We start from the raw sequence: 17,813 nt of genomic DNA, 5'->3' as shown, positions 1-17,813 counted from the left end.
TGCTCGCTGAAGTGTTTCAGGGAGCGTTTTACAGTGATGAGTGGAGGTCGTTTGACCGCTGACCCATTACGGATGCAGGCAATGAGGCAGTGATCGCTGAGATCTTGGTTGAAGACAGCAGAGGTGTATTTAGAGGGGAAGTTGGTTAGGATGATATCTATGAGGGTGCCCGTGTTTAAGGCTTTGGCAGGGTACCTGGTAGGTTCATTGATAATTTGAGTGAGATTATGTTATGTTGAGACTACATTGGTGTTATATTGGGATCCATTGGTTGAGGCTATGTTGACATTATACTGGGATCTATTGGTTGAGGCTATGTTGAGACTACATGGAGGTTATATTGGGATCCATTGGTTGAGGCTATGTTGAGACTACATTGAGGTTATATTGGGATCCATTGGTTGAGGCTATGTGCCATCCAGACAGTGGACAGTTTGGACCGTGACCTTTAACCACAGGACTACCATGACCACAGACTGACTGTGTTTGTCTGAGATGGGCAGTGTGTGTGTGTGTGTGTGTGTGTGTGTGTGTGTGTGTGTGTGTGTGTGTGTGTGTGTGTGTGTGTGTGTGTGTGTGTGTGTGTGTGTGTGTGTGTGTGTGTGTGTGTGTGTGTGTGTGTGTGTGTGTGTGTGTCGCTCGAGGAATAGGCGGGTACCACTGACTACTCCCTCCACACACACACACACACACACACTTCTCTGGGCTATATGGGGACTATGGGCATGTCTCAAATCACACCGTATTCCCTATGTAGTCCACTACTATGGGCCCTGGTCAAAAGTAGTGAACTATATATAGGGGATAGGGTGCCATTTGGGAATACATTCTATAGTCCCTGTGCCCAAGGAAGCGAAGGTAACCTGCCTTGGTTTAAGGGCTTGTCAGTAAAGCATTTCACGATAAAGGCAACACTTGTTGTATTCAGCATTTCACGGTAAAGTCTACACTTGTTGTATTCAGCATTTCACGGTAAAGTCTACACTTGTTGTATTCAGCATTTCACGGTAAAGTCTACACTTGTTGTATTCAGCATTTCACGGTAAAGTCTACACTTGTTGTATTCGGCATTTCACGGTAAAGTCTACACTTGTTGTATTCAGCATTTCACGGTAAAGTCAACACTTGTTGTATTCAGCATTTCACGGTAAAGTCAACACTGGTTGTATTCCGTGCACCTGGACCTGCTTCAGTTCAGACATCTTCTCTGACTAATGATTACCCTGGTCCATCTTCTCTGACTAATGATTACCCTGGTCCATGTTCTCTGACTAACGATTACCCTGGTCCATCTTCTCTGGGTAATGATTACCCTGGTCCATGTTCTCTGACTAATGATTACCCTGGTCCATCTTCTCTGACTAATGATTACCCTGGTCCATCTTCTCTGGGTAATGATTACCCTGGTCCATCTTCTCTGACTAATGATTACCCTGGTCCATCTTCTCTGACTAATGATTACCCTGGTCCATCTTCTCTGACTAATGATTACCCTGGTCCATCTTCTCTGACTAATGATTACCCTGGTCCATCTTCTCTGGCTAATGATTACCCTGGTCCATCTTCTCTGACTAGTGATTACCCTGGTCCATCTTCTCTGACTAATGATTACCCTGGTCCATCTTCTCTGACTAATGATTACCCTGGTCCATCTTCTCTGACTAATGATTACCCTGGTCCATCTTCTCTGACTAATGATTACCCTGGTCCATCTTCTCTAACGATTACCCTGGTCCAGACCTGGACCTGCTTCAGAGAAGATGACTAAAGCAGAAAAATGTACTGTACTGTCTGACATGGTAATAATCAGAGGAGTGTGCTAAAACACACAGAGATCTATACCAGGCTATGAAGAGGAAGTCTGTAATCAGAGGAGAGGGCTAAAACACACAGAGATCTATACCAGGCTATGAAGAGGCAGTCTGTAATCAGAGGAGAGGGCTAAAACACACAGAGATCTATACCAGGCTATGAAGAGGCAGTCTGTAATCAGAGGAGAGGGCTAAAACACACAGAGATCTATACCAGGCTATGAAGTCAAAAGATACTCAACAACAACCTGATTCAGTAAACAAATGGTTTTATTTTCACTGATAAAGAAAATAAATAATTCTCAGTGAAACCTCCATCTACAAAAACAACAAACACATACAGGCTTTTTTTAGACAACATATCTGAACAAAACAACAACAACAAGAGAAAACAACAAGAGAAAACAGAATGTCTTGCCAGAATACGATATGAGGTATGCTACAGAATGCACGTATCCTAGTATTGTACACAGAACTTGGTACAAGTTTAAAGTAAACACCATTCTCTTTGAAGCTACAAAATAAAACACCTTCCTTTTAAAGCCAACTGGTATAATGTATTATAAAGCAGCTGTAATGCATTAAGGTTTGACCACTTATATCGTCTTATTATCGTCTCGTAGTAATGACTAAATAACAGGCATTTTGAGTCCGTTTTAAAACATAGAAAGAAAGCATTTCATCTGTTGGCTTTAAGTCAAGTGTTGCTAAAAACACCAACAACTGTTTATTAAACATAACAACGGTAGCCATTTTAAGATCTGATGTATGTAGGTGGACTCACAGTATTCAGGCACTAGGTGTGCTACGTTTTTAAAAACATTTTTTTAAATGATTTTAAAATTGTAAAAGTTAATTGCGTCTGGAAGAAAATGAATTCAAAGAAAATCCTAAATGAAAAGAAAGAACTAAAATAGATTTAAAGCATCACATTACACATCATTATTCTCTAAATATTTATATATTAATCTCATCAAGTAATAAACATATATTAATATTTATATAAATCTCTTACAATCAATCGGTATCGCTTAAAATCGTATCTCCTAAAATCTCTTCAAAACATTTCAGCTTTTACTAAAAGTTGCACGCCTCGCTTTCCAACAGCAGTTATATTAAAACAGTATTTATTATATTACTCAAAACCAAAAAAATCACATTGACATAAAGGATAATGACTTTTGAGTTTTTATTTATCTGAAATTGGTTCCTATGAAGAGGTTGAGCCCTGAAAACCGTCAACAAGCTACTGTGTCTACAGTCTCATGGACATGAACAAGCTACTGTGTCTACTGTCTCATGGACGTGAACAAGCTACTGTGTCTACTGTCTCATGGATGGACACAAGCTACTGTGTCTACAGTCTCATGGAGGGACACACTGCCTGTCCTCAGAATTACAAATGGAATCGATAGTGAATAGCAGAAAGAGGTACTCGTTTGAGCACTTTATGGAGACGGGCAATGGAAGGATGACATGCTGAGGCTACTGCACAGCCCTGGGGCACCAAATAAGAGAACAAGTTAACACACTTCTTATAGGACATTTGGAAACTTCTTATAGGACGTTTGGAAACTTCTTATAGGATGTTTGGAAACTTCTTATAGGATGTTTGGAAACTTCTTATAGGATGTTTGGAAACTTCTTATAGGATGTTTGGAAACTTCTTATAGGATGTTTGGAAACTTCTTATAGGATGTTTGGAAACTTCTTATAGGATGTTTGGAAACGTCTTATAGGATGTTTGGAAACTTCTTATAGGATGTTTGGAAACTTCTTATAGGATGTTTGGAAACGTCTTATAGGATGTTTGGAAACTTCTTATAGGATGTTTGGAAACTTCTTATAGGATGTTTGGAAACTTCTTATAGGATGTTTGGAAACTTCTTATAGGATGTTTGGAAACTTCTTATAGGATGTTTGGAAACTTCTTATAGGATGTTTGGAAACGTCTTATAGGATGTTTGGAACCTTCTTATAGGATGTTTGGAAACTTCTTATAGGATGTTTGGAAACTTCTTATAGGATGTTTGGGGTACCACTTCCTTTTCACTCAGTTTCAAAACAGGATCTCCTGTTTCGTGCCTACTGAACATGACCATTTGGGTTTTGTTCAAAATGGTACCCAAATTCCCTGTATATAGTGCACTACTTTTGCCCAGGGCTCATTGAGGGAACGGGGTGCCATTTTGTAGGTATTCCCCGTGGGATCATAAGTCCATCCCCAGGCTGTGTATTTGGTCCAGCAGAAAGTCCATGTCTTCTCTGCTGACCTGAGGGCTAATGATGATCTGTCTGAAGAAGTTAGCCTTGTCTCCATGGGGCTGGTAGCCTACCATCATAGAGCCCTTCTTCATCATGCGCTCCTTAACCACTGGCGCCACCTGGGGGTAGGGAGTAGTACATACACTTGTGAGATGGTGGAACTGGGAAGTTAAGGCGTCAGTATTTCCAATAATCTCTCCTTCCTTGTGAAGTAAACACTCATTCACGTGTCAGAACACTGAATTGGGGTTTCCATGTACCAGTCATTACCTTTCAGAAAGGAGAGATTATTGGGACATAATAACCAAAGTCAAGTTGTATTTAGAGTCTCCACATACAGATCTAAGGTCCATTTCCGTATGGATTAGGATTGGAGGATTATGGTCCTGCTTGTGCCAGTGGTGGGATCTGAACCCACGCCTCCCAAAAGAGACTGGAGCCTAAATCCTCACGGTTAGCTAACATTTGTCTCATTCATATCCTGTGAAATGAATGTTTTTTTTTGTTTTGTTTTTCAACATGAATTAATTCCTGAATTGATTTGTATTTTGTTGTTGTTGTGTTATTGATGACAGGGCTTCTGTTAATGTTGAAGAACACCACAGGAAAGGAGAGGATCGTGTTCTGTATAACGAGGGGGATGTCCTCCTCTGACTTACCGCATGGACATTTCTCCAGAACTCAGGTCCGTCAGCCATGTCCCTCAGACTAGGAGGAATGTACCAGAAACAGACGTTGGTGTACTCCGGCTCCATCACAAGACGGAATCCATCTCTCTTCTTGATCTCCTCTGCCAGATATCTACCAAAGAGAAGGAAGTCGAGAGTGACACAAATAATTACATGACACAACCGTAGGAAACCCCTTTTTTTTAGGCTACAAGAGTTTTACCGAGCCTTTTTGAAGACACTGAAATGTGTCTTCTAGTCTGTCCAACACAGCAATCCTGCTCCAGTGGTCCTCCTGCTATCCTCTAGAGGGCCCTGTCCTCCAGCCAGACACTGAAATGTGTCTTCTAGTCTGTCCAACACAGCAATCTTGCTCCAGTGGTCCTCCTGCTATCCTCTAGACCACCACTAGAGGGCCCTGTCCTCCTGCTATCCTCTATACCACCACTAGAGGGCCCTGTCCTCCTGCTATCCTCTATACCACCACTATAGGTCCCTGTCCTCCTGCTATCCTCTAGACCACCACTAGAGGGCCCTGTCCTCCAGCCAGACAGGCGTGTATTCATTCCGATTCTGTTGAAAAACGTTTTTTAAAATGGAATGAAACAGGGATAAACACACCTGAATGTGTCCAATAGAAACTCTCGTTTGCAACTGTTAAGACTAATGTTTAAACCCTAGATCAGCTAGATGCAGGCAAGGAATGTGTCACTGTCACCTCGACTACTCGAATTGTTCTCTCGACCTGTGTCCACCTATGTTGTAAACTTTAATTCATAGGCTAGGCAACCTCATGATGGGTATAGGGGAACAATAGAGTATCATGTAGTAGCCTAAACCTATCACTGAACTGGGTGAATATGAATGACAGTAGCCTAAACCTATCACTGACCTGGGTGAATATGAATGACAGTAGCCTAAACCTATCACTGACCTGGGTGAATATGAATGACAGTAGCCTAAACCTATCACTGAACTGGGTGAATATGAATGACAGTAGCCTAAACCTATCACTGAACTGGGTGAATGTGAATGACAGTCATCCAATAGGATGTATTAGAAATAAGGGCGTGTTCACGGGGAAATAAAAAGGACCGGTCCTCCCTCATGTTAAACGGCACCGACCGACCCACTGAATCCTATACAGCATTAGACACATGAATGGAGTGGAGTGAGCAGGGCTATCAGTAACAGTCTGAAAATAGCCTGGCCGTTGTCTGGCCTCGTGTCGTACGACCCCCTCCCCTATCTTGGTCCCACACACCCCCGCCAGTCAGTAGGTCCTGAACTGTAAAGGTGACCGCAGGTCATCTGGATCAGAATAGATGAGAGGACAACTAAATGCCACACAGAATAGTTAAGGAACCCTCTGACCCGACTGTAATTTTACTGCCAACGGCCCAGAAATAGAACCGGCTGACCTCCCAAATATACAGCTCCATTTTCTAGGACTGCTTGAATTACATGCAGTCTGCCAAGCCCATTCTGCCGAGCCCATTCTACCGAGCCCATTCTACCGAGCCCATTCTACCGAGCCCATTCTACCGAGCCCATTCTGCCGAGCCCATTCTGCCGAGCCCATTCTACCGAGCCCATTCTGCCGAGCCCATTCTGCCGAGCCCATTCTGCCGAGCCCATTCTGCCGAGCCCATTCTGCCGAGCCCAGTCTGCCGAGCCCAGCCTGCCGAGCCCAGTCTGCCGAGCCCAGTCTGCCGAGCCCATTCTGCCAAGCCCAGTCTGCCGAGCCCATTCTGCCAAGCCCAGTCTGCCGAGCCCATTCTGCCAAGCCCAGTCTGCCTCTGTATTCTCCACTGTACACCTTATTAGAAAGCTGTGGAGATGCTGTGGTTGCTCGTGTAGAAGATCTATCGTTCCTCAGCCTGGGTTATATCTATTAGAGAGGGGTATCTCAAGGTGTAGGGTTTTACTCCATAGTTAAACTGCTACTACTCTAAGTGTATGGAAAACATACTGTTTTGGATGAGCAATGTTACTGTGTCTAGACCAGAGGTGACCACAGTGTAGAGATGGCCTCCTGTCCTCCTGGAGACTTACCGGGTGACTGTGCAGGCTTTTGCTCAAGCCCTGCTCTAACAGATATGATGTAGATGATTCGGCAGAAGTCTGCATACCTTAGTAGGTCTTAGGTCTTCAGGGTCGGCCACCTTTTGCTAAACAGTCTATTTGTAGCTAGCTACTACTTTGGTATTTTGGGCAGAGACGCTGAGAGCAGGAAGCATTGGACAGATCCTAATTACATTCGATGCAGAGCCCTTCCCATCACTCGGTATTGTCGCCCCCCCCCACAAAAAAAAACATTTGATCAAGCAACTTAAATACACAATGAAACCATTTGAATCTAAACACATTCAAATATGATATTTGTCATCAATCCCTTTAATCCTTTTGCTATAACGTTAAAGTAGTCTAGCTTCTAGGTGTTAGCTGATGGACTGGGCTATTAGCTGAACAGACAGGACCAGACAGTCTGAGTCATGGATGGTGTAAGGTGATGGACTGGGCTATTAGCTGATCAGACAGGATCAGACAGTCTGAGGGGGTCAGTCATGGATGGTGTAAGGTGATGGACTGGGCTATTAGCTGATCAGACAGGATCAGACAGTCTGAGGGGGTCAGTCATGGATGGTGTAAGGTGATGGACTGGGCTATTAGCTGATCAGACAGGACCAGACAGTCTGAGGGGGTCAGTCATGGATGGTGTAAGGTGATGGACTGGGCTATTAGCTGATCAGACAGGACCAGACAGGAACAGACAGTCTGAGTCATGGATGGTGTAAGGTGATGGACTGGGCTATTAGCTGATCAGACAGGATCAGACAGTCTGAGGGGGTCAGTCATGGATGGTGTAAGGTGATGGACTGGGCTATTAGCTGATCAGACAGGATCAGACAGTCTGAATCATGGATGGTGTAAGCTGATGGACTGGGCTATTAGCTGATCAGACAGGATCAGACAGGACCAGACAGTCTGAGGGGGTCAGTCATGGATGGTGTAAGGTGATGGACTGGGCTATTAGCTGATCAGACAGGATCAGACAGTCTGAGGGGGTCAGTCATGGATGGTGTAAGGTGATGGACTGGGCTATTAGCTGATCAGACAGGACCAGACAGGACCAGACAGTCTGAGGGGGTCAGTCATGGATGGTGTAAGCTGATGGACTGGGCTATTAGCTGATCAGACAGGACCAGACAGGACCAGACAGTCTGAGGGGGTCAGTCATGGATGGTGTAAGGTGATGGACTGGGCTATTAGCTGATCAGACAGGACCAGACAGGAACAGACAGGACCAGACAGGACCAGACAGTCTGAGGGGGTCAGTCATGGATGGTGTAAGGTGATGGACTGGGCTATTAGCTGATCAGACAGGACCAGACAGGACCAGACAGTCTGAGGGGGTCAGTCATGGATGGTGTAAGGTGATGGACTGGGCTATTAGCTGATCAGACAGGACCAGACAGTCTGAGGGGGTCAGTCATGGATGGTGTAAGGTGATGGACTGGGCTATTAGCTGATCAGACAGGACCAGACAGGACCAGACAGTCTGAGGGGGTCAGTCATGGATGGTGTAAGGTGATGGACTGGGCTATTAGCTGATCAGACAGGATCAGACAGGACCAGACAGTCTGAGGGGGTCAGTCATGGATGGTGTAAGGTGATGGACTGGGCTATTAGCTGATCAGACAGGATCAGACAGTCTGAATCATGGATGGTGTAAGCTGATGGACTGGGCTATTAGCTGATCAGACAGGACCAGATAGTCTGAGTCATGGATGGTGTAAGCTGATGGACTGGGCTATTAGCTGATCAGACAGGACCAGATAGTCTGAGTCATGGATGGTGTAAGGTGATGGACTGGGCTATTAGCTGATCAGACAGGACCAGATAGTCTGAGTCATGGATGGTGTAAGGTGATGGACTGGGCTATTAGCTGATCAGACAGGACCAGATAGTCTGAGTCATGGATGGTGTAAGCTGATGGACTGGGCTATTAGCTGATCAGACAGGATCAGACAGTCTGAGGGGGTCAGTCATGGATGGTGTAAGGTGATGGACTGGGCTATTAGCTGATCAGACAGGACCAGACAGTCTGAGTCATGGATGGTGTAAGGTGATGGACTGGGCTATTAGCTGATCAGACAGGACCAGACAGGACCAGACAGTCTGAGTCATGGATGGTGTAAGGTGATGGACTGGGCTATTAGCTGAACAGACAGGACCAGACAGGACCAGACAGTCTGAGTCATGGATGGTGTAAGGTGATGGACTGGGCTATTAGCTGAACAGACAGGACCAGACAGGACCAGACAGTCTGAGTCATGGATGGTGTAAGGTGATGGACTGGGCTATTAGCTGAACAGACAGGACCAGACAGGACCAGACAGTCTGAGTCATGGATGGTGTAAGGTGATGGACTGGGCTATTAGCTGATCAGACAGGACCAGACAGTCTGAGTCATGGATGCTCCAGGATCATGTTCAAGGGTGACAGGTAGCCTAGTGGTTAGAGTGGAGGGACGGCAGGTAGCCTAGTGGTTAGAGTGAAGGGACGGCAGGTAGCCTAGTGGTTAGAGTGGAGGGACGGCAGGTAGCCTAGTGGTTAGAGTGGAGGGACGGCAGGTAGCCTAGTGGTTAGAGTGGAGGGACGGCAGGTAGCCTAGTGGTTAGAGTGGAGGGACGGCAGGTAGCCTAGTGGTTAGAGTGGAGGGACGGCAGGTAGCCTAGTGGTTAGAGTGGAGGGACGGCAGGTAGCCTAGTGGTTAGAGTGAAGGGACGGCAGGTAGCCTAGTGGTTAGAGTGAAGGGACGGCAGGTAGCCTAGTGGTTAGAGTGGAGGGACGGCAGGTAGCCTAGTGGTTAGAGTGGAGGGACGACAGGTAGCCTAGTGGTCAAAGCGCTGGGCCAGTAACCGAAAGGTTGATAAATGGAATCCCGAGCTGACAAGGTAAAAATATGTCGTTCTGCACCTGAACAAGGCAGTTAAACCCACTGTTCCCGGTAGGCCGTCATTGTAAAAAATAATTTGATCTTAACTGACTTGCCAAGTTAAATAAAGTTGAAATAGATGTTAAAAGGGGGCCAGTAGAGGGCTGGGAGATTGACTGTTGCTACGGTGCAGACGGCCTGCCACTACAATGTACACTAAAGCTCATACATTAGACCAACACTGTAAGCATTTCACTGGACCAGAGCAAAAACAGATCTGGGACCAGGCTACATAGATGAGTCTGCTATCAAGTCTTTGGAGAAAAAACCAAAGAGAAATATATTTTTGTTTCAAACTGACCTGGCCATAGCGAGGGCTCTGTCCACTCTCTCTTCCAGACCCTTGGTGCCGATGGCTTTCCACATCAGCCAGAACTTGAAGGCGTCGGGCTTGCGGCTGCACTGAATGGACTTGTCTCCCGTGTCATAGCTGACATCATAGAACTTATCCTGCTGGAAGAGGTAGGAGGCCTGGGCCGAGTGACACCGCTGGAGAAGATTCTAGAACAGCGGAACACAGAGAGAACATATGGGTCTCTGGAGAAGATTCTAGAACAGCGGAACACAGAGAGAATGTATGAGTCTCTGGAGAAGATTCTAGAACAGGGGAACACAGAGAGAATGTATGAGTCTCTGGAGAAGATTCTAGAACAGCGGAACACAGAGAGAATGTATGAGTCTCTGGAGAAGATTCTAGAACAGCGGAACACAGAGAGAATGTATGAGTCTCTGGAGAAGATTCTAGAACAACGGAACACAGAGAGAACGTATGGGTCTCTGGAGAAGATTCTAGAACAACGGAACACAGAGAGAACGTATGAGTCTCTGGAGAAGATTCTAGAACAGCGGAACACAGAGAACGTATGAGTCTCTGGAGAAGATTATAGAACAACGGAACACAGAGAGAACGTATGAGTCTCTGGAGAAGATTCTAGAACAACGGAACACAGAGAGAACGTATGAGTCTCTGGAGAAGATTCTAGAACAACAGAACACAGAGAGAACGTATGAGTCTCTGGAGAAGATTCTAGAACAACGGAACACAGAAAGAACATATGAGTCTCTGGAGCAGAATCTGGATAACGAAGGAAGAGGTCGGGGAGGAAGGAGGAGAAAGAGAAGGAGGAAGAGATATTTTGGTATTTTATTAGGGTCGTTATTAGCTGTTACGAAAGCAGCAGCTACTCTTCCTATGGTCCACACATGACATAATACACAACATTAATTAATACAGAAAATTAATAGACAAGAACAGCTCAAGGACAGAACTACAATAAAACAAATTGTAAAATGAAACGTAGCCTACATATCAATACCAATACATACACACATCTAGGTCAGAGGAGGAGGAAGAGGAGGAGAATGAAGATAATGAGGAGGAAGAGGAGAAACACAATGAGAAAGAGATTTCGCTACAATCGCAACAACATCTGCTAACCATGTGTATGTGACCAATAAAATTTGATTTGAGTTGAGGAAGAAGAGGAGGAAAATAATGAGAACGAGATTTCGTTACACTCGCAATAACATCTGCTAACCATGTGTAAGTGACCAATACACTGATTTGATTTGAGGAAGAGGATGATGAAGATGATTCAGGTGAGGAAGATGGGGGGAAGAGGAAGAGGAGGCCGTGTTTATCGTACCGTTTTGTCCCGAACCATGAATGCACAGCACTGTAGACCAGCCATCAGCATCTTGTGAGGATTCCATGCTACTGAGTTGGCTCTAAGAGGGAAACAAAGCAACAGAAACCACCTGTTATTATGAACACTTTATCCCTGTTGTCTTACTACCTCCTCCAGATAAACCTGTTGTCTTACTACCTCCTCCAGATAAACCTGTTGTCTTACTACCTCCTCCAGATAAACCTGTTGTCTTACTGTCTTACTACCTCCTCCAGATAAACCTGTTGTCTTACTACCTCCTCCAGATAAACCTGTTGTCTTACTACCTCCTCCTCCAGATAAACCTGTTGTCTTACTACCTCCTCCAGATAAACCTGTTGTCTTACTACCTCCTCCTCCAGATAAACCTGTTGTCTTACTACCTCCTCCAGATAAACCTGTTGTCTTACTACCTCCTCCAGATAAACCTGTTGTCTTACTGTCTTACTACCTCCTCCAGATAAACCTGTTGTCTTACTACCTCCTCCAGATAAACCTGTTGTCTTACTACCTCCTCCTCCAGATAAACCTGTTGTCTTACTGTCTTACTACCTCCTCCAGATAAACCTGTTGTCTTACTACCTCCTCCAGATAAACCTGTTGTCTTACTACCTCCTCCAGATAAACCTGTTGTCTTACTGTCTTACTACCTCCTCCAGATAAACCTGTTGTCTTACTACCTCCTCCAGATAAACCTGTTGTCTTACTGTCTTACTACCTCCTCCAGATAAACCTGTTGTCTTACTACCTCCTCCAGATAAACCTGTTGTCTTACTACCTCCTCCAGATAAACCTGTTGTCTTACTGTCTTACTACCTCCTCCAGATAAACCTGTTGACTTACTGTCTTACTACCTCCTCCAGATAAACCTGTTGTCTTACTACCTCCTCCAGATAAACCTGTTGTCTTACTGTCTTACTACCTCCTCCAGATAAACCTGTTGTCTTACTACCTCCTCCAGATAAACCTGTTGTCTTACTGTCTTACTACCTCCTCCAGATAAACTTGTTGTCTTACTACCTCCTCCAGATAAACCTGTTGTCTTACTACCTCCTCCTCCAGATAAACCTGTTGTCTTACTGTCTTACTACCTCCTCCAGATAAACCTGTTGTCTTACTACCTCCTCCAGATAAACCTGTTGTCTTACTACCTCCTCCAGATAAACCTGTTGTCTTACTACCTCCTCCAGATAAACCTGTTGTCTTACTACCTCCTCCAGATAAACCTGTTGTCTTACTACCTCCTCCAGATAAACATGTTGTCTTACTGTCTTACTACCTCCTCCAGATAAACCTGTTGTCTTACTGTCTTACTACCTCCTCCAGATAAACCTGTTGTCTTACTACCTCCTCCAGATAAACCTGTTGTCTTACTGTCTTACTACCTCCTCCAGATAAACCTGTTGTCTTACTACCTCCTCCAGATAAACCTGTTGTCTTACTACCTCCTCCAGATAAACCTGTTGTCTTACTACCTCCTCCAGATAAACCTGTTGTCTTACTACCTCCTCCAGATAAACCTGTTGTCTTACTACCTCCTCCAGATAAACCTGTTGTCTTACTACCTCCTCCAGATAAACCTGTTGTCTTACTACCTCCTCCAGATAAACCTGTTGTCTTACTACCTCCTCCAGATATACCTGTTGTCTTACTACCTCCTCCAGATAAACCTGTTGTCTTACTACCTCCTCCAGATAAACCTGTTGTCTTACTACCTCCTCCAGATAAACCTGTTGTCTTACTGTCTTACTACCTCCTCCAGATAAACCTGTTGACTTACTACCTCCTCCAGATAAACCTGTTGTCTTACTGTCTTACTACCTCCTCCAGATAAACCTGTTGTCTTACTACCTCCTCCAGATAAACCTGTTGTCTTACTACCTCCTCCAGATAAACCTGTTGTCTTACTGTCTTACTACCTCCTCCAGATAAACCTGTTGACTTACTGTCTTACTACCTCCTCCAGATAAACCTGTTGTCTTACTGTCTTACTACCTCCTCCAGATAAACCTGTTGTCTTACTGTCTTACTACCTCCTCCAGATAAACCTGTTGACTTACTGTCTTACTACCTCCTCCAGATAAACCTGTTGTCTTACTGTCTTACTACCTCCTCCAGATAAACCTGTTGACTTACTGTCTTACTACCTCCTCCAGATAAACCTATTGTCTTACTGTCTTACTACCTCCTCCAGATAAACCTGTTGTCTTACTACCTCCTCCAGATAAACCTGTTGTCTTACTGTCTTACTACCTCCTCCAGATAAACCTGTTGTCTTACTGTCTTACTACCTCCTCCAGATAAACCTGTTGTCTTACTACCTCCTCCAGATAAACCTGTTGTCTTACTACCTCCTCCTCCAGATAAACCTGTTGTCTTACTGTCTTACTACCTCCTCCAGATAAACCTGTTGTCTTACTACCTCCTCCAGATAAACCTGTTGTCTTACTACCTCCTCCAGATAAACCTGTTGTCTTACTGTCTTACTACCTCCTCCAGATAAACCTGTTGTCTTACTACCTCCTCCAGATAAACCTGTTGTCTTACTGTCTTACTACCTCCTCCAGATAAACTTGTTGTCTTACTACCTCCTCCAGATAAACCTGTTGTCTTACTACCTCCTCCTCCAGATAAACCTGTTGTCTTACTGTCTTACTACCTCCTCCAGATAAACCTGTTGTCTTACTACCTCCTCCAGATAAACCTGTTGTCTTACTACCTCCTCCAGATAAACCTGTTGTCTTACTACCTCCTCCAGATAAACCTGTTGTCTTACTACCTCCTCCAGATAAACCTGTTGTCTTACTACCTCCTCCAGATAAACATGTTGTCTTACTGTCTTACTACCTCCTCCAGATAAACCTGTTGTCTTACTGTCTTACTACCTCCTCCAGATAAACCTGTTGTCTTACTACCTCCTCCAGATAAACCTGTTGTCTTACTGTCTTACTACCTCCTCCAGATAAACCTGTTGTCTTACTACCTCCTCCAGATAAACCTGTTGTCTTACTACCTCCTCCAGATAAACCTGTTGTCTTACTACCTCCTCCAGATAAACCTGTTGTCTTACTACCTCCTCCAGATAAACCTGTTGTCTTACTACCTCCTCCAGATAAACCTGTTGTCTTACTACCTCCTCCAGATAAACCTGTTGTCTTACTACCTCCTCCAGATAAACCTGTTGTCTTACTACCTCCTCCAGATATACCTGTTGTCTTACTACCTCCTCCAGATAAACCTGTTGTCTTACTACCTCCTCCAGATAAACCTGTTGTCTTACTACCTCCTCCAGATAAACCTGTTGTCTTACTGTCTTACTACCTCCTCCAGATAAACCTGTTGACTTACTACCTCCTCCAGATAAACCTGTTGTCTTACTGTCTTACTACCTCCTCCAGATAAACCTGTTGTCTTACTACCTCCTCCAGATAAACCTGTTGTCTTACTACCTCCTCCAGATAAACCTGTTGTCTTACTGTCTTACTACCTCCTCCAGATAAACCTGTTGACTTACTGTCTTACTACCTCCTCCAGATAAACCTGTTGTCTTACTGTCTTACTACCTCCTCCAGATAAACCTGTTGTCTTACTGTCTTACTACCTCCTCCAGATAAACCTGTTGACTTACTGTCTTACTACCTCCTCCAGATAAACCTGTTGTCTTACTGTCTTACTACCTCCTCCAGATAAACCTGTTGACTTACTGTCTTACTACCTCCTCCAGATAAACCTATTGTCTTACTGTCTTACTACCTCCTCCAGATAAACCTGTTGTCTTACTACCTCCTCCAGATAAACCTGTTGTCTTACTGTCTTACTACCTCCTCCAGATAAACCTGTTGACTTACTGTCTTACTACCTCCTCCAGATAAACCTATTGTCTTACTGTCTTACTACCTCCTCCAGATAAACCTGTTGTCTTACTACCTCCTCCAGATAAACCTGTTGTCTTACTGTCTTACTACCTCCTCCAGATAAACCTATTGTCTTACTGTCTTACTACCTCCTCCAGATAAACCTATTGTCTTACTGTCTTACTACCTCCTCCAGATAAACCTGTTGTCTTACTACCTCCTCCAGATAAACCTGTTGTCTTACTGTCTTACTACCTCCTCCAGATAAACCTGTTGTCTTACTTCCTCCTCCAGATATACCTGTTGTCTTACTACCTCCTCCAGATATACCTGTTGTCTTACTACCTCCTCCTCCAGATAAACCTGTTGTCTTACTACCTCCTCCTCCAGATAAACCTGTTGTCTTACTACCTCCTCCAGATATACCTGTTGTCTTACTACCTCCTCCAGATATACCTGGTGTCTTACTGTCTTACTACCTCCTCCAGATATACCTGTTGTCTTACTACCTCCTCCAGATATACCTGTTGTCTTACTACCTCCTCCAGATATACCTGTTGTCTTACTACCTCCTCCAGATATACCTGTTGTCTTACTACCTCCTCCAGATAAACCTGTTGTCTTACTGTCTTACTACCTCCTCCAGATATACCTGTTGTCTTACTACCTCCTCCAGATATACCTGTTGTCTTACTACCTCCTCCAGATATACCTGTTGTCTTACTACCTCCTCCAGATATACCTGTTGTCTTACCTGTGAATGCCCTGCAGCAGGTATCTGTGTTTCTTAGACATCAGGGCTCCTCCTCCCCAACATGCCTACAGGAAGGACAGAGAACAGACAGAGAACAGACAGAGAACAGACAGAAAGACAGAGAACAGACAGAGAACAGACAGAGAACAGACAGAGAAGAGAGAAACAGACAGAGAAGACAGAGAACAGACAGAGAAGACAGAGAAGAGACAGAAAGACAGAGAACAGACAGAGAAGAGACAGAAGACAGAGAACAGACAGAGAAGAGACAGAAAGACAGAGAACAGACAGAGAAGAGACAGAAGACAGAGAACAGACAGAGAAGAGACAGAGAGACAGAGAACAGACAGAGAAGAGACAGAGAAGACAGAGAACAGACAGAGAAGAGACAGAACAGACAGACAGAGAACAGACAGAGAAGAGACAGAACAGACAGACAGAGAACAGACAGAGAACAGACAGAAGACAGAGAACAGACAGAGAAGAGACAGAACAGACAGACAGAGAACAGACAGAACAGACAGACAGAGAACAGACAGAACAGACAGACAGAGAACAGACAGAACAGACAGACAGAGAACAGACAGAGAAGAGAGAGAACAGACAGACAGAGAACAGACAGAACAGACAGAGAAGACAGAGAACAGACAGAGAAGAGACAGAACAGACAGACAGAGAACAGACAGAGAACAGACAGAAGACAGAGAACAGACAGAGAAGAGACAGAACAGACAGACAGAGAACAGACAGAACAGACAGACAGAGAACAGACAGAACAGACAGACAGAGAACAGACAGAACAGACAGACAGAGAACAGACAGAACAGACAGACAGAGAACAGACAGAGAAGAGAGAGAACAGACAGAACAGACAGACAGAGAAGAGAGAGAACAGACAGAACAGACAGACAGAGAACAGACAGAGAAGAGAGAGAACAGACAGAGAAGAGGGTGATTGAGTGAATGATTAAAGGAACAAACAAACTACTTATCAATACCCAAACGGATTGATGGATCGATAAATCGATAATGAAAGAATGATCTTTAATTAAGATCCACTTACATCTACATGCATCCATAGATTGTGTCGTTCACAGATGTCAGCTATCTCCTCCAGCGGATCGAAGGCCCCTAGTACGGTGGTCCCTGCTGTGGCGTTCACCATGAAGGGCAACGCTCCCTGTCAACATCAACAACAACAATATCATCCCACTGGGAACACACACTGGTTGAATCAACATTGTTTCCACGTCATCTCAATGAAATTACATTAAACCAACGTGGAACAGACGGGTGGATTGCGTCTGTGCCCAATATAATGTTACTCCATCATCCTGGTCATTAATACTACATACCAGAGGACAACAATATAATGTTACTCCATCATCCTGGTCATTAATACTATATACCATCACACAACAATATAATGTTACTCCATCATCTGGTCATTACAGGATAACAGTACAGTAGTATCATTACAGTATAATCAACAGCAGTTCCCTAACCCTCACCATGGGTATAATCAACAGCAGTTCCCTAACCCTCACCATGGGTATAATCAACAGCAGTTCCCTAACCCTCACCATGGGTATAATCAACAGCAGTTCCCAACCCTCACCATGGGTATAATCAACAGCAGTTCCTAACCCTCACCATGGGTATAATCAACAGCAGTTCCCTAACCCTCACCATGGGTATAATCAACAGCAGTTCCCTAACCCTCACCATGGGTATAATCAACAGCAGTTCCTAACCCTCACCATGGGTATAATCAACAGCATTTCCCTAACCC

General features: G+C 44.5%; 1 protein-coding gene across 1 annotated transcript; it reads right to left on the bottom strand.

Moving 5' to 3' along the window:
* Positions 1 to 3,405: 3,405 nt before the first annotated feature.
* On the bottom strand, positions 3,406 to 17,201 carry LOC124027679 (acidic amino acid decarboxylase GADL1-like; the record flags this gene model as incomplete). The annotated part of the gene is made up of 6 exons (XM_046340047.1): positions 3,406 to 4,195; positions 4,736 to 4,877; positions 10,048 to 10,247; positions 11,393 to 11,474; positions 16,022 to 16,086; positions 17,085 to 17,201. Coding segments are annotated over 6 exons (780 nt in total), but the record flags the coding sequence as incomplete, so codon positions are not given.
* Positions 17,202 to 17,813: the final 612 nt, after the last annotated feature.

Source organism: Oncorhynchus gorbuscha, unplaced genomic scaffold (genome assembly GCF_021184085.1).
Source record: "Oncorhynchus gorbuscha isolate QuinsamMale2020 ecotype Even-year unplaced genomic scaffold, OgorEven_v1.0 Un_scaffold_3460, whole genome shotgun sequence".
In the NCBI taxonomy this organism is placed as follows: domain Eukaryota; kingdom Metazoa; phylum Chordata; class Actinopteri; order Salmoniformes; family Salmonidae; genus Oncorhynchus; species Oncorhynchus gorbuscha.
Note: the sequence above shows the minus strand (reverse complement) of the source record. Positions and strands in the feature narration are given on the sequence as shown.